The following is a 24,149-nucleotide window of genomic DNA, read 5'->3' on the forward strand; positions in this document are numbered from 1 at the left end:
TCAATACAACAAATACGTTAGACTAGCCTGCTATAAACAGGTTTCCCACGGTCATGGAAAAACTGGAAAAGTCATGGAATTTCACAATCTTATTTTCCAGGCCTGGAAAAGTCATGGGATTAGTACAATCCTTTAAAGTTTTGTGAAAATCATGGAATTTTGTCCGTGTGTGATGACATTTTTACAGTAATCTTCCATGAATAACCTCCCATGTAATGTAACAGAGCGGCAAAATTATCTTTTGTAGCTGTTGACATAATGTACCTTTAATATGCATCGTGTGAAATGTTTTGTCTACCATCGCATACATTTCTTCATTTCCTCCCCGCATTCTCTTTCTCCCTGTGTGCCAGCTAGCTGGTATTATGTTTGCATAGAGTTTGAATCTGATATATCTGACATGTCATGACAGTGTGATTTAACATGTAGGGTCATGAATCCCAACATTTCCACACCTATGCTATGCCCCAATACGACTTTTAAACTGTTAAACTGTACTGCGTTTTTGAGATGGAGCAATGTTTGTGTCATATAGAACATTTTTATTATGGGTCCTAGAAAATTCATGGAAAAGTTTTGAATTTTTTTTTTTTTTATGTTGATGTTTTGCTTTAATGATGTCTTTTATCTTCTATGCTCTGTAAGGTGACCTTGGGTGACTTGAAAGGCGCTATGCTCTGTAAGGTGACCTTGGGTGACTTGAAAGGCGCCTCCAAATAAAATGTATTATTATTATAAAATTTTGTCCATGAAAAACGTGTGGGAACCCTGCATAAAGCCATGGTCTGGTAAGCAAGCGACTAGAGTGACTTTATTTGAATGTACTCGACTAGTTGAATGCCGTTCATACCCCATCTAAATGTGTTTTTTTCCCCTTTAAAGTCTGTCATTTATGCAACAAATGTTTGTACTATGGGGTGTTAGGAAGACCAACGTCTCCCAGGAGGCATCAAGTAAAGTAATGTATTACTCTTTTTAAAAGTAACTAGTGCTGTGTCTCAAATCGCGTACTTCTGTACTTACACTTTCTATTTTGAGTGCATAAGTGCGTTCACACTGAGAAGTATGGTAAAATGCAGTGCACGGTGAGGACACGGATGGTGCACTCAAAACGGTCAAGAAGTTGAGTGTGAAACTATGGACATTTCTCACCCTCAATGGTTGCCATCTTGGCTACGTAGCGGAAGGGGAGGGACCACTTTTCAAACTGGAAATGGCGGCCAAGGACTGTGCGACTGTGAACGTTGCTGCATTGTACAAATACATGTGTTTTTTACACTAAGCACCACAATACTGTTGTTGGGTATAAGCCAGCAGTATGTTTGTTAGGTTAATTTAGCAGTCTGTAATGATTTGGTACCGCAAACAATAACGTGAATGCTAATACTAGTTTGCTAACTAGCTAATTTGCGGTCGTCATTTCTGGTGAGTGCACAACGGCTATGTTTGGTTTGAGACAACAATACCCTGTCGAAATTTGCGCACTACGCCAATGAGTACATAGTGTGCACATAGTATACTACATAGAAGTGTGCTAATGGAAGTATGTGATTTGAGACACACCATTGTAATGTGTATAACATTATGACCCCATCACTGACCTTAACTCATCATAGTAAGGACAATACAGAAGAAAATGTGAATCACTCTCAGCTGCTCCTAATTCACACAACCTGTTGTCCTCCAGGATGTCTTTAAATCTGCCAACTTACAGTGTGTGTGTGTGTGTGCAGGAAAATGAATGTCATTTTTTAAGCTTAAGCCACAAAAAACCCCTACTAAAACACTAATCATACTGTAAAACAGAGGAGATGTGCCTCTGCGTTTCACCCACACAGCAACATAATCTGCCTGATGACTGACATATGAATTACCTCTGCTAGAGAATGGTTATCCTCAGACGTGAGGTTTTGTTTCTTCGTGGCAAGCTGTGAATCCTGAAGATCTTTCAGCTCACACTCAAGTTCATCCCGCTCCACACGGGATTTCAGCAGCCTGCGGAAAGAAAGTCGACGTTAAAGAACACACGGTGGCAACAGTCACTTTATAAACTACACGCACACACCGCAGGGCCATAAGCAGACATGTGCACACACCAAAGTGCAAACGACAAACAAAGCAAAAGGGGGTAAAACTGCTGTGCTAAACAATAAAAACATCACCACATACACAGTTTGAAAGAGCTTTCATTTTAGCACTGTACCTTAAACTGAGATGCATTACTTATTTACTCAAAATCAGTTACGTTAATCAGCAATTAAATCAGGAAATCTGTTGATTTTACTGGATGATTAAAAACAACGTCATTCTACATGTTAAATCGTTCGAATGATTGATATGATTGGGTTTATTATCACTGGATTACTGTTAGTAAAGGTTCATCTAATGATCAGAATCATCAGATACAAAAATCCACTCTGCTTTGTGAGCTTTTTGAGTGAATTTTGGGGGAACATATCCCAAGTTCAGGTTTGCTGATTTGAAACTAGACTAAAGCTACTCAAACCAAACACAGTGAGATTGATTTTCTCTCTCACATTCGACTGCTGATGTGCCTCCCGCTCCTGCCGAATGAAGAGTCAGGTGAAAGAGTGCAATCATTAAAAAATAACTCCAGAGAAATGCAATATTTCAGGAAGGAACCAAAAACAGTATCTTTAGGATATCCATAGATTTCACAGAACTAAACTTTTCAGTGAGCACTTAAAATTCTTTGAGCTGGTTGTAAAAGTACAAAATATGACAGAGGGTTTGATGCTTGGCTAAAGAGTTGCTGGGAATATAAGCCTTGCAGTAGCCTTGCTGCTGCAGCTGTGTTTGCTTTTCTTTTCATGGATCCAAAGCAATGCTATGGCTTCACAATTCAGCATGAGACCTTCTACAAGCTCCTATCTGAGGTCTTTCAAATAAACATTGATTAACCACATATTCATGGTCTTTGAATGTTACTTCACGCTTGTGCAATGAGTTGTACATGCATTACAAGCTCACAGTTGATTAATAGAGTTTAGAAATATACTGACTCCTCTTTGGTGTTGTGCAGCTCCTTCGTGGTGGCGTCCAGCTGCGTCTTCCACTTCTCTCCCTGATCTCTGTAGCTCTCCAGTTCTTCCTCCAGCGTCAATATGGAGGCGTTCACCCTCTCCCTCTCCTCTTCTATCTGCTCCTGGGACTGAAACACATGCAAACACACCAAAAATTTTATTACGAGTCATGGGAATCACAGAGATTTAATCCTAACAGCCCCACCGTCAAGGCGGTGGGATCAAAGGGTACAGATGACCCTGACCAAAGGCCCACAGGGGCCCATGCAACAGTCTAAGGTTGACCCTTAAATGGGATCAAATACAACACTTTGCTTACTCACTTATATCGCTGACAATGCATAATATGTGTATGTATTTACTAAGCAGCACCCTCCGGGGCTGACAAATGAAGCTAACGCTATGCTAAAAACTGCAGTTCTGTGAATGGCCACTTGAGGCTGGCTCCAGAAGCCAGTCAATGTTAAAATGCCTGACTTTACAACAGAAATTAACATATTTACAGCCTGGTACAAAAAAAGCTCTACCTCTATAGGTACTTGCTTTATTCATCACAACTGTACGGGAGGTGAATTTTTATATAACTCACCCATTTAAATCTTATAACAGCTTAAAGTTACTCATATTTAAGGGCGGGGCCACTTGAGTGACAGGCTGTCCACGAGGTGTTGCTGCAGTCTATGCCTCAGATCCACCCCTCGCTCCTCCACAGCTCCACCCTATCATCCAAATATGGTCACTTCTGGCTCCACAGAACCAAGATAGCAACGGCCAAAATGCCGAACGCGAGGTTTCAAACAGAAGTCCACAAACTAATGGGTGATGTCACAGTGGTTACGTCCATTATTTTATACAGTCTATGAACTAAAGGGGAAATGGAAGGGCACAGACCTCCGCCAAGGCCAGTAGTCCAGTCCTTTATGATATGCAAATCTGCAAGCGCACCCACTATCTGGATATATTTCCATAACTATTAGAGTTACGTCAAACGAGCGCTCCATAACGACTGCTTTCTGCATGAAGTTTGAGCCACTACATGTGTAAGCTACCCCAGAGGATTACTGGTGCCAATCATCTACTGGATTTTGTCACATTTATTCCACCAAGGTCAACAGCCCTAGAATGCATTGTGAACAAAACATAGATATACTTTGTGTATCTGCCTTGTGATTTGGATCTGCTCAGAAACACACTGGATTCTTCCTCGGCCCAGTCCAGCTGCCACCAACATTGCCAGAAATGAATATTACGTTGACTTTAGGTTGTGATGTCAGGTGACCAAAAGTCAATGCCAGGACAACGTTTAATGCCAATTTGACGTAGAATACTTAGATGATGTAACACTTTGTTAGTTTTGATTTGTGTCGTTAAGTAACCACAGTCCAAAGTCTTCGAAACATCTCAGGCTAACGTCATCTTGACGAACAACATTTAGTTAGGTATGGAGAACAAAACGCAACGTCTGCAAAACATCATCATGTTAACGTCCTCAGACATTTAAAATATCATCAACCTGATTTTCCTTCCAACCTATATTTAATATCTGGCATTCTGACATCATACTGACGCCTGGGGCCAGCTTAGATGCTACACCCTGCCACCGAGTTTCATGAAAACCAGGCCAGTAGTGTTTTCGTTACCCTGCTGACAAACAAACAAACAAACTGAAGGGAAAACATAACCTCCTTGGTGGAGGTCATAAATTAATTATTATTAAAACACATTTCAGCTTGTCATCTGATCCCCTTCTCCCTGCAGTTATTGTGAAAATGCCCTGATCAAAATGGTGAGATGTGAACACACATGTGCCTCTGTGCAAAGATGTAAAGCAAACTGCAGCCTGACCAGCTAAGTCAAAATGCCTCACCAAAAATCAGGGGATCTAAAAAGGAAAGGCCACCTTAGGGTGAGTGGGCAATGGTGGTGCTGGAGTCGGTGTGGATGAGGGGCCCAATTTGGAAAATCATATCCCCCAATCCATAATTCCTAATTGTTGACCTGACCCCTCATATCAAATTACTTGTCTCATTAAAAGCAGTGACTGAAAGGAGTCCACACATCAAAATCTATCACATTTTCTTTTAGTTCATCTTCTCTTTCATGCAAATGTTCAGCACTGGGGAACAGATCATCAGCTTGTCTTCAACCTCCCAAAAAAATTCTTCTACATAAGAAATAACACCATAAAATATCAGGAGAGATGGAGCACGATACAGCCGTCACAAACAGTGATCCGACTACTTTAATCCTCCTCTCGCCAAATAAATCACCACATCAAAAGCAGCTGCCAACCTGTCTGCTTATTTCCTGCTCTCGAGCTGCATGATACTTTTTTCCCTGACACTGCTGTTACTGTTTCCAAAAATCTGACTAATGATCTATGCCTGTATATACATATATGCTTCAAATTTCCTCTACGCTGCATCCTCCAGCACGGCGCTCCAAAAATAGTCAAGTGGCAGAAAGAGAAACTCTACCGTAGAAATTCAACTGGAAAAGTTTTACATTGCAATCACAAGTAGCAAAATTCTCTTTTCTAACTCTGTGCGTCGGGCTTAGCCTGACCTTCTGATACCCTGAGTCAGTGTTTGAACACTGACAGCACACTGACACTTAAAACAGAATGACAAGACAAAGGCTGGGTGTAAAACAGGGGCGGATGCAACATCAAAGCACAATTAAATATGGCCTTAATAAAGGATGCAGGATGCACAAAAAGTCTGACAGGTATAACCTGACTGTTCTCCTACTACATCTACACAAAGAGGTCCTCTGAGAGGAAAAAAATGTTCTGAATGTTTCTAATTATTTGCATACGGTGATGTAACATAATTTCAGTGATTGGGAACGGAAAATTATTCATTGCGATTGCGGCATTGCAGGTTTTGCTGTAGCTGTCAACAAGGTTATAAATCCTTCCTGGTTAATTGCTCTGTAATCTGCAGGCTCTTACTTTGACACAATATAATGAGGATAAACACAACTGGAAGTTAAAAAAAGTGTTAGTTTATGTTGAAGACATATCTCAAAACCTCAAAACAAAACTGACGTCACCTCCTATTTTTAACCAAAAGGTCAAACATGACAATACTTCATAACTGCTGTTCATTCACTGACTTTTTTTTGCAAGGAACATAATGTTTTATAACTCTTATAGCTGTTATACATATAATCACTTTATAATGCATTATAATGTGATCATGTGTAGGGATGCACAGATTCATCGGCCAAACATGGGTATGGGCCAATGTTTGCTTTGCTGACTGCAATCAGCCTATCTGCAAATGAGATGACATTCACCGATGGCAGTGGCCGATGTTTTTGTGTTGTGTCACACCAGTTTTACTAAAAAGCAGGACTTGATAGTAACAGTGTCACATCCCAGGGTGAGTAGAAAACATGTTCGGGGTGAACAGCGATCTTCTGTGGGATGTCGTTGGGACTAAAGGACACACTAGGCTCAGTATCAACGCATCAGGGGACACACCTATCATTTCACCGGTAATGCTACATTGTGAGCAACACATCCTTGTTGATGTCAGCAGGAAGAGAGAGCTAGTTAACGGCACATGGGGGACATTTTCCTTGTGGGCTTTTTCTAAGAAAACAATTTCTGACAGAAATCTATTTATTTCAACCCAAACTACAACTTTTTTTCAAACCTTAACCAAGAGATCCCGCTCTGGTAGAAAGCCCTCGAGGAAAATTTCTCCCTACTGCATGTGTATGCTAGCTATCAGCAGCCAGTAGCTGCAGCTAACACCTGACTGATTGATATATGGATGTATAAAGACAACTGGATACAGCAGACTGAGTTACATTACGAGGCATTTAAGCTCTCTTTAGTAAAAATGAGTATTGGGCGAAGGTAAATTATCATGATGTGTTCAAATGTAATACTGTAAAATTTAGTTTTTGGCGTGAAACTTGAATATATATATGCGTGTAGTAAAAAGGCTTTCAAAGCAGTTATTTCTTTCTTAAAAATGTTTTTCATGTGAAAGAAGATCATATTAAAGATTGTTTCATAAATTTGTATGATTGAATTTGTGCTCAATCAAAGGTAGTGTCTTAAATGCCAGAATGACTTTCCAGTCCAGTTTTTTTTTGTACATATATATATATATATATATATATATATATATATAATAAAGAAGTCTATGTTTCCTTGGTACAAAAGGAATGATAAATAATATCAAAAACAAAATAAACAGCAACAACAAAAAAACATCAGTTTCTGCTACGGGGAAAATTGTTATTCTAAATAAGTATCCCTGATATAAGTTACTCTAAGTGGTGACTGGGTGCTTTAAGTGAAGTGATTCCTGAGGTATTGGCAGATAAAATACATTACAAGCTGGTCATAAAACACTATAAGTGGCCATTGTTTGCCCAAGTAAAATATTATGAAAACAATTATTGATAAATCTATGCAAGAACAACCCATAAAACGTAAAATGTATTTGGTTAACGGGTCATAATGGGATTATAATGTAATACAACTATGATAATTATATTACATGATGATCCTTGCAAAAACAAATGTCAGCAAGTGACTTGCAATTATGAAGTACTGTGATACTTTACTTTAAAAGTCATCAAAAATGCTTTATAATGGGTTATGATTATTGTTATAAAGCATCATAAATATTTATGAGTGTTTATAACTGTAATTACACAGCACTGAAAGTAGATTATGATGCATTAAAGGTATGTTTATAATGCATTACAGACATGTGTGACATAGACAGTGTTACCAAAAACAAACCCTGCACACTGTGACAGTGTGCTGAATCTTTTGGTTCTTTCACAGTCAGTTGTCTGTGAGACTTTCTGGAGTGCATGAAAGTTGCTGAAATGGATTTCAAGACATAAAATGGAGCTGCAGCTGACGCACCCCTTTAAAGTGGTATTTATTGGTGTCTTGCTTGTTCTTTGTGCACTTTATTGAATCACTTGTGTTGGTTCAGTGACATCAGAGTTACTAAACCAACACCTTTTTTTTGTTTTATTGAACCAGTTTCTTCCACTGAGGTCCCTTTTGTTTCGGGGCTCCTCTGGTCAAAAACACACTTATCCTTCATCAGATAACATACTCATGTAGTACTTTTTCAATGTCTCTTCTTTGTTTCAGCTGCACAATTTTATTACTTCAGCATCTTTTAAATCATATTTACTAATAAGTTAAAGGGACAGTTCACCCCCAAGAAGCCAGACATCTCTACTGGCGTTACCTCCAACACTCGGCAACTCACACACTAGGCTGATAAATAGCACTACAGGTAAGAAGAAAATTATGCATTTCTAAATTTGGGTTGAATTATCCCTTTAAGCCTAAACTTTGAAATTCTGACATTTTCAGATAAATCCATTAAAAAAATTCATATTTTTTGTTAAGTGTTCAATGAAGCACTGCTGCACTGTAGTTCAAACTCCACAGGGGAACTCAACAGCCACAAAACAATAAAGTGCGATTGAGCTGAAGCACAAAATGCAAAGGTTAATGCCCTCCACCTGTGTGACCTGCTCCATGGTTGTCCTCAGGTTGTCCATGTCCTGGCTGTACTGCTCCCTCAGAGTCTCCATCTCTCTGTCATGGCACTCCACCTCCTCCTTCAGCGCCCCCTTTAAGGCCGTCAGCTCCCGCTCCCGCTGCCGTAGAATCTCCTCCTGGCGCTGACGTAACATGGCGGCCTCGGCCAGGTCGGCCTGCAGAGTCATCACATCCTGCAGGAGACAGAGACAGTCAGATAGACAGATAAGTAGAAGAGCATTGATGTTTTATGCTGTGTGCGTGTGTGTGTATCTGCGTTCCTCAGAGTGTAACGTACCATCTGCAGCGAGTCTGAGTGAGGTGAGTTTTCTGAAACCCTCCTCAGCTCCTCCTGAAGCTCAGCCAGCTGATCTTCCTGTAGGCGCAGACGAGACTCAGCCATCTCTCTGGCCATACGCTCCTCGGCCAGTCTGCACACACACACACACACACACACACACACACACACACACACACACACATGGGTCCTTACTCATCATGGACTTGCTGAAGTTCTTTCTTGCAGCGACTGAGTTGCTCCTGAAGTTCCTCAAGGTTCCCCTTCCTGAAACTCCCATCAGATCCTCCCTTCTGTAACACACACACACACACACAGAAAGTGTGTGAGAAAGACTGAGAGTGAGACGTAGAGAGAGAGAGGACAAAGAAGGCGCACACATACACAAGGAGGAGGAGTACTGGAAACTTTGCAACATTGCTGCGTCAATGTCGACCTTGCAAATACATTATGCACTCTGTATTTTCTGAAACTTTAAAAGAAGAAGCCCTGCCTTGGATGCCTTGCCCTAGATTCTGACAGTCAAAAAATCTTTAGGAGAAGAGGCCCCTGCAAGTGCGCTCAGACATCGTCAAACAAAAAGACAATCCCCTCACATTAAGAACTCTTTCTGACAGGCTGCAAGGGAGCAGAGAAGAACGGCGTCGCCCACACCGCTCCGCCGTTCGTCAAGGCTCCAACTCGCTGAAAAGGAGGTTTAAACGCAGCCTGGCCATGAAACCTCTCTTATCCTCCTACACACTCATTACAGGGACGCACACACAGAAGCAGACGAAGCGAGACAAAGCGAGGATCACGGACGGTTGTGCTCCTCCGGGAACCTCACATTCCTCACTTATCAGTGATGGATTATGAAGATGTATTTTGTACAGATCTGTTTCATTTTCCACTCGTTCCCTGCAGGACAGTTTGCAGATAATCCCGTTCTGGGACATTTCAGTTTCTCTCTGTCCTCACAAAGAGATAATTAACAGAAGATAACATAATTGAGCATATGTATAAGTTCTTTTGAGCGCTTTGAGTGGATTGCATCAGCTGTATCCTTATGTGTATTAATCCTCTACAGTGAAAGAGACTTTCCTCTCCTGCCCTGCAGTCTTAGCAGAAATACTTGAAGACAATGTGGTTACATAATGAAGAGGAGATTCAATTACAGTCTGATCTAAAATTACTGATGATTCAGTCTTGATGGCCTCTGTAGTCCAGTGGTTCCCAACATGGGGGTTGGGACCCAACCAGGGACCCCTAGATAAATCTGAGGGCTCATGAGATGGTTAAAGTAAGCAGAATTTCACTGCTGACGGGCTGTCTATACGGTAGAAAGATCAAACACTTTTAAAATTGGTGCAACATGACCAGAGAAAACACAAAAAAGCCCTGTGGCATTTGCTTTAGCTCAAGAGGTAGAAAACTTAGAACCACCAGAATGCACTGCGCCGCACCGGAGCAATGGACCTTCTGGTGGGTGTCATAATGTGAGCTTGTCCGATTTGACACAACAAACAATATGGCGGCCAGCTGGTAACAGCCAATCTTGTATTACAGTTAAACAGTGCACTAAAACATGTTTCTGAAAACATCAGAGGTGAGAAATAGGCAACACAGTAACAGAATCTGGGTTTGTATTTGACTTGGTTTGATTTTCTTCTTACTTTAGCTTTGTTTCTCATGAATTACTGTAATTTTATCACTTCAGCACCCTAACAGTCAGAGCTGTGGCAAATTCAAAACATTTCTTTGGTGAATTTGTGAACAAAGGATTTAAGCTGATTTAATAGAATTTTCTGACCCATTAGGTTCATTTTCAGGTTCACACTTGTGTTGTGGGCTTCTACGAGAACATGTTTACATGCTTTAATGTTCAAAAAACTCTGTGCTGGAACACCTGTACTCACCCTCTGTCTGTGACACTCCATTTTAGCACCTATCTCTTTAAGCCAGTCTGCTCTGTTTGGTCAATGTTTCCAGGTCTTTCTTATATTGCTGTCTCTGCCAAGCCTCCAGGAACAACGTCCAGCTTTGAGGCCAATTTTACATAGTGGCCAAACCATTGGATTACAACCTCAGGTTCCATCACATGATGCTGTGGGGCCTGAAAAGACGTTTTCCCATAGACTTACATTGAGAAAGCAACGTCTGTAAATCAGTGGAGAAATGTTTTTGAGCGTCACAACCCCCCTGAAATGACTCGTTTCACTACTATCGAGATTTGATTAGCCGAGTGCTAAACCTGAAGTTAGCTGCTTGGCCAGTGGGAGCCTGTAGTGCACCTGCTCTATGCGCCCAATGATTCGAACATCCGGGTAATTTTACACCTGGGAAGTCAAAGGTTTTTGGCGTAATGCACCCATGAGGAACTTTCTTTGGAATAAATGGGGTCCCGCCTCCTGTGCTGTATCCAGTTCTCTTTATACATCCATGCTTCCAACACCATCGTTGGAGATGCGGGAATGACTGTAACGGAGTATTCCAGCAGGGAAGAAATTCACAACACCGTATGCACACACTTGCAGTAGCGTGCCTGGAGCAGATGACCATATAAACAGAGTTTCAGAATGATGAGGTTTTTTGCTGACGGATTACTTTTACACACATTCTTCTCATTATATAAGACTTTGCCAGCATTTAACATTGACATCTGACATTGCAACATTAACGAAAGGGACTTTAACCTACTCAAAATAATCACTAATCACTTTTTGGTTGAAATGATCGCACCTTGTAAACGTGTGCAGCCTACGGAGGGGTCACAAGAAGACATAGCTGTGTCTTTAAGGGATCACAGGTGAAAAAGGTTGTGAACCAGTGCTCTAGTCCTTTGTAATTTTGAACCAACAACAGTGATCAGTGTTCCCTCTCTACACAAACATATATCACTCCCTCAGACTAAGGTAACCCAACACACCAGCATTTGATCCTCAATTACCCGGGGGAACAATCAGGGTGTCAATGCGTTAACTCCATCACTCACCCACTGACACACATTAACTGTCAACACTGCATTAGACCAGTCAAAACACACCACAAGCACTTAGACAGAGCCACGCACATTAGCGGCGCAGGGGGAATGCAAACAGTGCTTTTGCATTACACCTCAAAATAAAGATAACTCCCTGAAATCATACATTTCAGAGAGTTATCTGCCTCTGGTTGTATCACAAATGTGCCAAAACTGTGTTTGGATAAGCCTTTTATAACACACACCCATCTGATCCTGCTCTGATATCGTGTTTTGGCTCTATACACACAAAAGCGATGTTTTGGTTTAGAGGCAGAGCTTGAGAAAAAATAGCCTTGGGCAAAAAAAAAACAAAAAAAAAAAACAGTGTATGTAAACCTCTTCATCCTGCAGTTTGATTCAGGCTGAGGATGTTTCAGTAGCTGTTATTGCTTGTGAAGAGCCTGAGATGAGTGCTGGAAGAGAAATTGGCCACTAAAAATACTAAAGTGGACAGCATGGTTACAGCCACGAAAAACACAGAGGTTTTGTACAACAGGACCCCTCCGAGAAGGATCTGTCCCATCCGGCAAGCCAACCCCCAGCTGGTGCAGGGTTCCAGTCCAACTCAATTATTGATGGCTCTCAATGACTGTGCCCTCGACACACACTGAGCCCTCAACAGCTTTCCTCTGCAGGTGCATGGTTGCCAAGAGACAAGCCGGGCAAACAGTTTGCAAGCAGCCATGGTCACAATCACACTGAGAAGTACATAACAAGGGGTCATACATAATCAAGTGCATGTAATATAAGAAGCGAAGGACACAAAGGAATAACTTCTGTATGTAGATTTATGCAAAATGATGCAAATTTAAAGGAAGTAGTGCACTCGCGCTCATAAACATCATGGCACAATCTATTTTAATAAGGTGTCACAGGAGCACAAAGGAGCAAAGACGGCACTGAAATTGACAGAGGAATACTCAGCATGCTCCTTAATTTTCACATTTTTTTGGCCTGCCAAAAGTGAGTCCTTGGAGACAAAGTGAATGAAATAGAAACTTCATATCCTCAGAAAAGAGGACAGGCTGCCAACCATCTGTTAGCTTCATTACAAGAGCTGCTCTGTTGAGAAGACGACGCCCATCACAGACACCTCCACTTTTGTTTGACCAACAAGCTGAACCAACACACCACAAAGCTAATTAGATTATCTGCTATCATAAATATTTGCAATGTCTTTGTTATATGTATGTATAGCCTACACGCGTTTCGCCGAGTCAAGTGGGAAGCTTTTGGGTTAGACGTCTGCAAAACAAAAACAAATCAATTATGCTACCAGTACTTTTAAAGCAACTACTGGTACTAGTGGTTTAAGATCAACACCCCTCTCATATCTGCACAGTATACATCAAGCCAGTAGCCTGTTAGCTTAGCTTAGCATAAAGATGGTTTAGAGATGCTGGTATGCAAATTTTTCCTATCTTTGGACCTTTGACTGTGTATAAAGATGGATAGCATGACAGCTTTGCAAAAGTGAAGGATGATTGGGTTGAATGTGTGTATGGGTGGGAATTGATAATGCAGCTCTACTTCCTGATTGCTACCGCGCAGACTCTGGCTCCAAATGACATCACCAGCACACCGCTGTGGGAGGAAGCTTAGGCGCGTTGTCCATCTAAACAGTCATTGCTTCGGACAGAGTCAGGCTGGCTGTTTCCAGTCTTTATGCTAAGCTAAGCTAACAGGCTGCTGGTCGTGGCTCAATATTTGGCGTACTGACATGAGACAATCCTTTTTATCTAACTCTCACCAAGAAAGTGGAAATGCATGCTCCCAAAATGTTTAACTATTTCTTTAAAGGCACAATAAAAGCAAACTAACAGCCAGTCCACACTAAAACAAGATTCTAAAAAGAACCATTTTTCATGTCCGTCACTCCCATGTCTCATTGAACAGATAGGCTTTCGTTTAATTTAACATATCAATTCACACTGACAAAAAAAAGCAAACACCTACATGCGTGTCCCCACATTTTTTAACACTTCAGGTCTATTTTTGTCGCTTTTAGTGAAGCATAATCTGCAAAGACAGCTGTTTAAATCACACAAATATTCCGCTGTATCAGCTCCCAGTTTGTCCGTGAGCTTGCCTTTTTCACTACAGGCAGATTTCCCTAACGTGCTATGGTGGGCGTGGAAATAAAATCAATGAATCAATACATAAAAGCACATTTCTTCCCATGGAGCTGACGTGAAAACCATTGTGGTTGGGTTAATTTCTGCTGTCAGTCAGCCTCATGACGACAGGTTAGCGCTGTCTCAAGCTCTCCAGGAGCTGCTGCTGACAGACGGCTGAGACTTACACAGAAGACAGAGTCAGAGTTAATTAGATGTATAAAGAGAACTGGATGCAGTGTTGGAGGCGGGGACCTCATTTATTCCTATGGAAGTTTCTTAGTGGCACATAAAGTCAAAAAAGTTCCTGGGTGTAATATTACCCAGATCTTCTGTATAATTGGGTCCATAGAGCAGCACTACAGTTGTCGCTATAAACTTTTGCAAGCTGACTAACATCCAATTTAGCCCTCAGATAACTTGAATGGGGATCAAATGATTTAACTGTGAGGCTCTCCTATTGAAATGTTATCAAACTGAATGGATCAAATCTTGATAGTGATTGGGATTGCAATTTGGTAGGGGTTGTGATGCTCAAAAAAAAAAAAATTGTCTTCACCCCAATCTAAGTCTATAAGGAAAAAGTCTTTCTGGGCCCAATGGCATCACGTCTGGACCTGGGAGTTGTAATCCCACTATTGGACCACTACCAAAATTGGCCTCTAGACCGGGCACTTCCTGGGGGCCTGGACAAGAAGCTTAAGCACTACTCACATCTCACTTATGTCTCGCTTTCAGTGGGGATTCCCAGTAAATATGAGTTATTAATATGTTTAAAAAAATAATCTCAATTCAATGGTCCACTTAAAAGTTTTGGTGCTTTTAACCACATCTTATGGTCTTCATCACTTAACTAGCTCAGGTTTAATCGTGTGATTTAAGGAACACACACAGACATTGTTAGGCACTGAAAGAAGGATGGTTAGTGGACCTTTTCTGTTCCCAGGGTTAAGAATGAACTGGTTTTTATCAGTAGCACACAAATACATTTTATTGCCAATGCTATATTTTCTAATTTAGTAAGTGTACATGCATGGAAAAATACCTCACATATACTGCATGCGGTAAAAAAAAATCCCGGACTTTAGTGTTTGTCGTACCTTACAACTGCTGGTTGTCTCGTAGACAAGGTTGACCTTCCTTTTGAGGGACCCCTCGCTTTCATTGGTGCTGATCAGGAAACAGTGGAGAGGGTTAGATTGTAAAAACAGAAACAATTACTCTTACCATTCAGTATATCATGCTTGTAGTTTATTTACCCATCTTTAAGGATGTTGAAAATAGCTTGCTTGACTTGAGATTCCTCCCCATTGATGATGTCTTTGCTCAGGCTCAGGCTCCTCGGAGTTATCTCCTTCAAATGAAGAGTTCACAGAGTGAAAAAACAGACACAAAATGAAGAGTATTAAATATCTCACAGTCGCTGGTACTTACAGGCTTTTTTGCCACAGCTGGATGGGTGTCCGTGGCAACAAACTTCCCTGGTGATTTAAAGCTCTGCTTGGGGGCCTCGAGTGCCGTCACCTTGGAAACAGATGCAGGGCTGGTTCCCAGGCTGCCGCTCACTGGGGCAGATGATGCCAACAAATACGAGGAGGTAGACAGAGGGACAGCGTAGGGATTCATGGTTGGAGAACTTGAAGAGGGAAACTCGGGCTGGACATCCTTTCGAGCATCGAGACTTCTCGACCGCCTGCGCTCGTCAAACCGGAGCCGCTGCCTCGCTCCAGAGCGGCCTGGCGTCCCGCTGCCTGGCGTCCCGCTGCCTGGCGTCCCGCTGCCTGGCGTCCCGCTGTTGAACTTATTGATGAGCTTGTTGATGGGGGCCAGGGAGTTGGTGTCAATTGCTGGGATGGGCTCCTGGTTAGTTGATGCTGGAGGTTTTGGGAACGACTCTGAAGGAGAATCTGTGCTCTGTTTTTTCACACTGTATCTCCCCAAAGAGCCGGTGTAGCCGGAGACAGTTTGCTTGACCCCTCTGGGTCCCACGCCATTTAATCTGACAGGTTTCAGCCCTGCTTCGTTGTACTCCTCATTACTAGTCCCGTCTCTGTTTTTCTCTGCTTGGCTGACTCTTGGGGGTACAGCTTTTGACCTCTCTCCCTGTCTGCCAGCTCCACCCTCCTCCTCCCCTTGTGTTCCTGCTTGACCGTCCCCTGGAGGTCTTTTATGAGGGCTCCCAAAAATCTCCCCAACCTCATCCTCTGTTGACGAAACAGGGGAGCGTGCTGTATTTACAGCAGGGCCATATGGGTTTGTTAATTCTGCTGGTTCTTCGTTCGTTTTGGGGAGGCTGTTGCAAGGTGAAGGTGGCCCCGAGCTGGGGGTGGGAGTGTTCAGCTGAACTCCATAAGAGTCACCTTTCTCGCCATCTTTCAGGACCACATAAGGCTGTCCAGAGATTCCCTGAACGTGCACAGCCACCCCATACTTACTGGAAGGAGGGGTTGCACTGGTGTTCCCTTTGGATTTATCTGTATAGCCTCCGCCTGTGTCATGGAGGTCCTTAATGAAGCGGATCTGAACGCCGTAATCCACAAGAGGCTTCCTGTCAGTGGACAGAGTGGTCATGCTGACTTCCTGGTTTCTGTGCAGACAGGGAAAAAAGAGAAAATGCAAATCAGGTGAATAAGTTATGAAAGAGAACACTGAAAATAAAAGTCCCCTTTTTCCCCACGATTCAGACCTGCAGATGATTACACTCTCTGACCCTTTGTTTCAGCTGTAAAGATGTGCATAAGCCTTTTTTGCTTTTGCTGTTTCCAGGCTGTAAAATAAGTAAATGCTTCCTAATTCAGATTCTTCCTTTTAACCTGCATGTGTCACTCCTTCTGCCCAGGTGGAGTTACTCTGACTCGGCCAACATATCAGATTGCTGGTACACCTTGATGAAGCCGACACCTTGTCTCACTGCTCCACAGATTTAATTTCTTTTCAACCAGAATGAATTCTATTTATGTCGAGATAAACATGCCAATGGGGCAGTAAGAACCTCTTTGTACGGGTCGAAACTTCTTTTTCCAGAGGGTGTGCTCAGAGGGCATGGAAACAAAGAGTAGGAATGTAAGTGGGTGTGTGAGACACAAACACATGAGCTAATCAATATGTTGCCTCTAATTTACATAGGCATGCTGACTGTGTTGTTTTCATCCAATATTTATTCATGAAAGAGCTTTTGGTATTTTTAAGTATTCAGCTGGAAACCAGAGAGAAATCTAAACGTCTTTTGACTTTGATATCATGAAAACAGAGAAACGACTGGACCTTCTGTTCTGTGTAAGTGTGAGAGTGGGTGAATTGACATAAGGATATATTTGCACTACTGGTGGCCACACACACATTGTGCTGTGTTTTACTGACTTTAATATTGTGTTAAAGGGGCATTCCACTGATTTTATACACAAAGGTCAGTTTACTCATCATAACATGTACTACTTGACCTATGATAAAAGTTGTTAAATGTCATCGGTGTGTCTAGAGGAGATTTCTAAAGTCTGAGGAATTAACCCCAACGATGTCACCTCAGCAATCTCAATTTGGGCCTGATTTATGGTAGAGAGCTCAACACTTTTGATGAGTGTCGCTCGGGGGAAATTACATATTTTCGGCAGAACAATGTGTTGCTCAACACTTTCCTTTCATGTGTGCACCTGGAGAATTTTCTTATGTAGACATTTTGTCGCGCAATGTGACTGAGTCGTCACCCTGAGTCATATACACCCTGTAGCTTCCTTGTTTAGTTCAACGGACACACTGACCTACTTTTCTTGTTTTTCTTTCTTGTTTAAAATCTCTTCCTCTTCAATTAACACTTTGATTTTATCAAGAACTTAAAATGCAAAATGATACAAACTAGCACAAATATAGATACAAAACAAACAACTGTCAGAAGGATACTGGTCAGGATGATTTAATGTATCAACCCAGCTGGAGAAAAAGCATCTAGTTACCATGGAAACGAATGAAACCTTTGGTCAAAGCATAAATTGAGAATGTCGGGCAGCTTTTTAATTTCTGTCAAACGACACTCATCACAAGAGTTGAATGCCCTACCATGAATCAGAATTAAAGGTATACAATGCGGCATTGTCTGTAAATATGCTCACCACATGCTACACTTTTTTGGTGTTTTGCCGTGCAATATTTGCATTTTTTTCCAATGTTGTGTCTTTTGGATGCCTGCTGCTAACGGTCTGGCGCCTGGTCGCTACCTTTTTATAAAGTCCCAACCTCACCTGAACGCGGTGGGGTTACACACCTATCAATGTCATGAACACAGAAATGAAGAAGAAAAAGCGAACATACAGACCGCCGAACATACATAGGCCTAATCCTGCACAGTGTATCTTCAAGAAAGTGTAAAAGAAAGTCTGCATTTGGGAGCATGGTGCTTGTTGTGTGACAAGACAAACTAAATGCTGCTATTTGTTACATGATGGGAAATGTAGGATCCAATGTTTCTGGAGCGTGACCCATACTGTTTTAAAAATCAGGACATCTTGAGGTCTATTGCTTCAGTTTTTAGCATTCTTTTGTCTGATGTGAGTTCTTCATCTATATAAATGCATCAACATCCAATCAAAATATGTAGTTATATTATACAGAAAACATCAAACCAGTATGTGTTTGGAATTTTTGCTTGAAATAAGACTAAAACGATTCATCAAAAATATTTGCTGATTAATTCTCGGTTCATGGGCTCAGTATAAACAACTGAGTCAGCCAGAATGTTGGTAGTATAACCTAATCATGTCCACCTTTTGCTCTGAAAATGAGCTTGGTGATGAACACTATGAGAAGGTAATACTCCTCCCATTGTCCAGGCTCTGTGGAGCATTAAACACTGGGGGCTATGTCAGGAATGGGCCTCCCCTCTCTCTTTTCTCTGCCTTTGCCAGAGTCTCCACCAGACTTCAGAGTAGACCCACTCAGGCGTAGACTGTTTACTTTGAGCTGTGCAGGCACACACACCGGCTCAAGCGTATGCATATACACACATCTGAAAGGGTGTGCACAGACATGGGCACGAACCTGCTGTGCATATGGTAGCAGATAGTTGATCTAACAAGGGTCACTGCTTTTCAGTGGCAAGAAAGTACTAAGTAACTTAAAACACTTCTGTCGTTGCTGCCACATGATCACATGAAAGTTATTTCTCTAAAACTAAGTCATCTTTGTATTTAAGCACTGCTAAAGCTGATTTTGTTTTCACAGAGCTCACCATCGTCCTTCAACTCCAATCTGATGTGACTCTCTCTCACAGGAATTAAAATGTAACCGACCCTGCCTGACCGCTGGTTATAGTGTAACACAAAGCACCTCGACTGGCATTGAGGTTAGTTTGGTGAATCAAAGTCAGCCTTTGTCTTTCCCAAAAACATTCTTAGGATTCCAGACATTACACTCGGCATTGCGCGTGGTTTGCATTTGTATTAATAAGGACAGATTAAGAAGAAACTGAGAACTAGGGCAGCGCTAACTGTAAAGCCTACACACACGGAAAACTGTCCACATAGGCAGTAAATAAGAGACTCATTAAAAGACGACAAACTGGAGACTAAAAATACAGCGCAAAACAAATTAATTCCCCCGATTTAACATAACAAACAGACCAGGTTGGTAGACCATGGTGTATTCCGGACATCAAAACAATCTGAGGGTTAGGAAAGGGGCAACTCCTCAGCTTTGTTTTGAAGTCTAAAAAAAAAAGGATTATATGATCATCTGTTGTCAGGGAGCTCAGCTCTCACAGCTACTGATATCTGGTCATACGGAAAGCTCCCAGGTGTAAATACGCTCCTTTGGTAAATACAGATTTCAAGGCTTAGCTGTTGTTCAGCAACCGGTAGCCGAGCACTGCTTGGTGACAACTGCTTCACCTTGTGCTCTTTCTTGTCACAAGGAATGGCTGTGTCAACAGAGACAGGAATGTCACCAAACGGGACGATCTGCCATCACTCTCCCCTTTCTCCTCACCCAGCTCATTTTCTCTCACCCTGTTCCTGCACCCTCCTTTACATCCTACCGTCTGATCTTCAACTTTCTCCCACAGTGTCTGTTGCCCTTGGGGATCTGAACAAGAAGAGCTACTTTGAAGCAAGGGCTGTGAGATTTGGTTAAAATCAGTGTCAGTAGGCTTTATACTAGATTAGTTGATTTATCAGTAAACAGAGAAGTAATTGGAAACAATCGTTTAAGACCTTTTCCAAGAAAAATCTCAAAACTTTCACTGGTTCAACCCCCGAAAAATGAAGATTTCCTGCTTTCCTCTGTTTTCAGATTCATGTAAACTGAATATCATTAGTGTTTGGACTGTTGGTTGGACAAAACAAACAATTATGACACATCAACTTGGACTCTGACAATCTTTCACTATTTCCAGATATTTTATAGCCTATTGATAAATTAATCTATAATCGAAATAATCATTAGTTTCAACCCTAATGAACATGTTCCTGAAATTGATTTGATTTGAGTCATAATATATGCACATAATATAAAATAATCTGATGTTCATTGCGATTACCTATGTTTGAGTATGATGCATTACATCAGATGTAAATCTTAACACATGCAAAACAAACCTGACTCAAGTAATGTTAATTTTTTTAAAGGAGCTCTGTACGGTATTCAGAGAAAACTCTGATTTAGAGGTTGTCTGCACATGGCTCTCAACATGAAGGTTGCCATGCTGAGGCAGCAGCTCGCACCTAACAGTGCTAACAGCGTGAGCAGTGCCAGTGCTGCGTTCCGTTAACCTTGGAAGTTGGAGGTTGGAACTAGGAATGACGTCACATCTGAGTTGATCACGTGCCAGTACAAGTCAGAAAACCAAGATGCTGGTACCAGTTCAAGCGAGGTTAGCCACTGTTAGCAATACTAGTTGACAGGAAAGCATAACGCTGTATTTTGCACATACAAACACCATAACAACATGCGCAGTTGGACAGGGCTGTGTATAAGACTCTTTTAATGAAACACTGATAAGACGGAAGTGCTAATAAACTGTATATTACTACAGATTTCACTACTGTTGATGCCTGGGACAGCCATATTGGATTCTGAGGTTAGGGTTGCTGAGGTTCCTCCAACCATCCCAGTCGGAAATCCGACTTCAGGGGACGTTCCAGTTGAAATTTGTGACTAGCAATGCAGAAATCCCAAACTCTCAGTGCAAATGGAACGCACCATAACAACCGCAACAGCGCTGACAGAGCTAACGGTGTTAACCTGGGTGGTAGGGGCTGGAGGGTGGAGGCTACGCTTCTGCAACAATGTCGTTCGTTATCAGTGGTAACTGCCATCAGAATCAGAAATACTTTATTGATCCCCGAGGGGAAATTATTGAGTGCAATGCAGAGTGGTGGCGATAAGCTAGCCAGTGGGACACTCACATGCACTAACATGCACACACAGTGAACAGAGCAGGGTTGCAACGGTATCAGATTTTAACGGTATGAGAACCGTGTCAGAAAATATTGTGGTTTCACGGCATTACAGAATTTATATTGTTATCAATCACAATGACCCATTAAGGAATGAAAATGGAGGGGTTATTTACAGTTAAACAAACATTTTATTACTATAATTGAAACTTGACATTATGTTGTTAAGGGAAGTACTTAAAATAACTAAAATCAAAGGGAGATTCTCCATCCAATTGCATTTCTTTTTCAATATCATAGATAAGCAAATGAACACGGTATGTTAACCGTCAACTTTTATATCATGGTATACCTTGAAACCGGTATATTGCGGCAACCCTAGAACAGAGAAACTACGATTACAACACACACAGCGGTAGCATGACTTCATTCTCTGCCCAGAACTCCATTACTCAGCTAGATCTTTACAGAGGAAGTAGCTGTTTGCTGCTATATCAATGCTCTGAATGTCATATAGAGCTCCTTTAAGTATATTATCCTTGGAATAAATAATTCAGATGACACTATGAACACATCACCATTCAATTCCAGTCAAAATCAGTGCATACTAAACTACCACCCAGCATTATTTGATATCTAAAACATATATTTTAAATACATAACATTTGCTCCTGGGTGAGTACAGTAAAAACAGAAAAGCAAAACTACACACACTATAGTGACTTGTACTGAGGGCTGTGTTGGAGAGGCAGATGCAGTTGCTCTTGTGTACAGTATCAACAACATGCAAACACTTGTCCCACATTGAAGGCACGTGTTTACCTAAACATCTCCAAGTGAGCTTGAAGCGTGCCCCCGAGCACAAAGTTTATGTAGCCTAATGATTATTTCTGGAGCAACGTATGTTAAATGTAAGGCAACAGGCAACACAAACACCTTCCAGCAGCTGGTGAGCTGTAAACTATAATGTTGGCAAGGATATGAGGCACTATCACAGGCTTATCTGTTTATCCTGGAGTCACAGCCACGTATCAAACCAACACAGTGCCTGCGTTGTGTTTTATCGGCAGGTGTGACATTATTTAAACAGCTTGATTGATAAAAAATATCACTTACATATTCATATCAATAACTTTATTCAGGGGAAGCCATATGAGTAGTAGTGTAAACCCCCTGTGTTTGCTACCTGTCTGCTCCGGGATTAATTGCGTCACACCCACCTGTCCGGTCAGTCAGTATCGGTGCGCGTCGAAACCACCAGGTTGTTTCCTCGCGCCAGTGGGACCACGAGCCGGGCAACAACGTAAACAAGCCAAGCACCTGCCTCCCATCCTATTTGAAGCCTTTACCTGCTATAATAACCCCTCATATCCTCTTTGCGCCGCGCAGTCAGATCCAATTATAGACAGCAGCGGAGCGCACACAGCTGAAAGCCAACAACAAAAGGACCGATGCTCGATCATTATCGTGAGCAGGAAAAGCTGAGCACGGGAAGACGGCTGCCAAATCCAATCACAAAGCCACAGGTGTCCACCTCTGCCTGTCTGAATGCTATAAAACGCCCGCTCAGCACATCGGTGCTCGCAGCATTACACTTTCCCCACAAAAGTAAACGTACAGTAAAACAGCTGTGTGAACACTTACTGCACCTGCACGGATGATCCAGAGATGTTCCTCCGTCCTCAGCCACAGCTCCTGTGTCGGTGCTCTCAGCAGCAGCAGCAGCAGCAGCAGCGGCTCTGTACTGTGTTGGTGGGATGGGAAGATGTTACTCAATGAACAGAGGACACCGGGAAATTTCTCCCCCGCTACCAGTGCAACCTGTTGCCAGCACATCGGATAGTCATCGTCCCGCCTCAGGACCGACTTCATTGGTGGGCGGCTCCCCGAGGAGGCGGTGCCTGCTGGGGGCTCAGTTTCATCTCTGTGCACACACATACGCATTAATACAGTGTGTGTGCGTGTGTGAGCCATTTCTACAGAGGTGTTGGGAGAAATATTTTATCAATCAGTTTTGAAGTGTTTGCATGGCAGTATTGGACTATAATCTTATCCAACACTAGTGCAGAGCAGGAGAAATGCTGATCACTGCTGAGGCTAAACTAATTACATACTGACAGGAACATGGTTATTCCAGTTAGTTTACATTGTTGTTTAGTTTGTAAAGCTACACTGAAGCCTGTATGCCCATTGAGTTACATTTTTAACTATGTCTATAGAGTATAATTGAGCTTTTAAGATATTTTGCTCTTTGTCATATGACCTATAATAAATCATCTTAAATCATCTGTATATATATATATATATATATATATATATATATGTATATCGAAAGGCTACTAAGTGTATAACATCACTGTTAAGGGTATCATTTGTGTGTCTAGTTTTCTGGAAAGAATTGTGTGATTCGCTACTATAATACAGGCAAAATAGAGACATAATTGGGGACAATAACAGGGTTTCTACACCTTAAGGCAAGTCATATTTAAGACTTTTTATATGGTACTTGGATTTAAATTTAATTATTATAATTCATTTTATTATTATTATAAATTTAAGACCAATTACAATGACTTGAATTGAAAAGAGAGTGAAAGAAAAAGGAAAAGAACTGGCAACAATTACTCAGGGTTAGGGACAAATTTTTTTTGTTATCAAATAATTTGAGCTATTACAATGCAACCTAAAAACGATAAACTACTTCCCCTGTATTTGTATTTTTAACACTTTTGAAAGACTGATTTAAGACATCTTTAATATGAATTAAGGCCTTT

At 41.6% G+C, this 24,149-nt stretch overlaps 1 protein-coding gene across 3 annotated transcripts in view; it reads right to left on the bottom strand.

The window, feature by feature from the left end:
- Window positions 1–23,231, bottom strand: part of cgnb (cingulin b) — a 31,944-nt gene extending 8,713 nt beyond the window's left edge. Inside the window, exons 1-10 of one of the 3 annotated variants that reach the window (XM_050034153.1) lie at window positions 23,020–23,231; window positions 15,425–16,577; window positions 15,250–15,344; window positions 15,091–15,160; window positions 9,071–9,168; window positions 8,876–9,008; window positions 8,559–8,771; window positions 3,024–3,172; window positions 2,538–2,564; window positions 1,875–1,995 (exon numbers count right to left, since the gene is read on the bottom strand). In XM_050034153.1, coding sequence (XP_049890110.1) covers window positions 1,875–1,995; window positions 2,538–2,564; window positions 3,024–3,172; window positions 8,559–8,771; window positions 8,876–9,008; window positions 9,071–9,168; window positions 15,091–15,160; window positions 15,250–15,344; window positions 15,425–16,561 — 2,043 coding nt within the window. In that variant the 5' untranslated portion in view covers window positions 16,562–16,577; window positions 23,020–23,231. The remainder of the gene's footprint in view (window positions 1–1,874; window positions 1,996–2,537; window positions 2,565–3,023; window positions 3,173–8,558; window positions 8,772–8,875; window positions 9,009–9,070; window positions 9,169–15,090; window positions 15,161–15,249; window positions 15,345–15,424; window positions 16,578–23,019) is intronic. The other 2 variants (XM_050034152.1, XM_050034154.1) reach the window with 2 other exon arrangements.
- Between the last annotated feature and the right edge of the window lie 918 nt (window positions 23,232–24,149).

Source organism: Epinephelus moara, chromosome 22, assembly GCF_006386435.1.
Source record: "Epinephelus moara isolate mb chromosome 22, YSFRI_EMoa_1.0, whole genome shotgun sequence".
Taxonomy (NCBI): Eukaryota; Metazoa; Chordata; class Actinopteri; order Perciformes; family Serranidae; genus Epinephelus; species Epinephelus moara.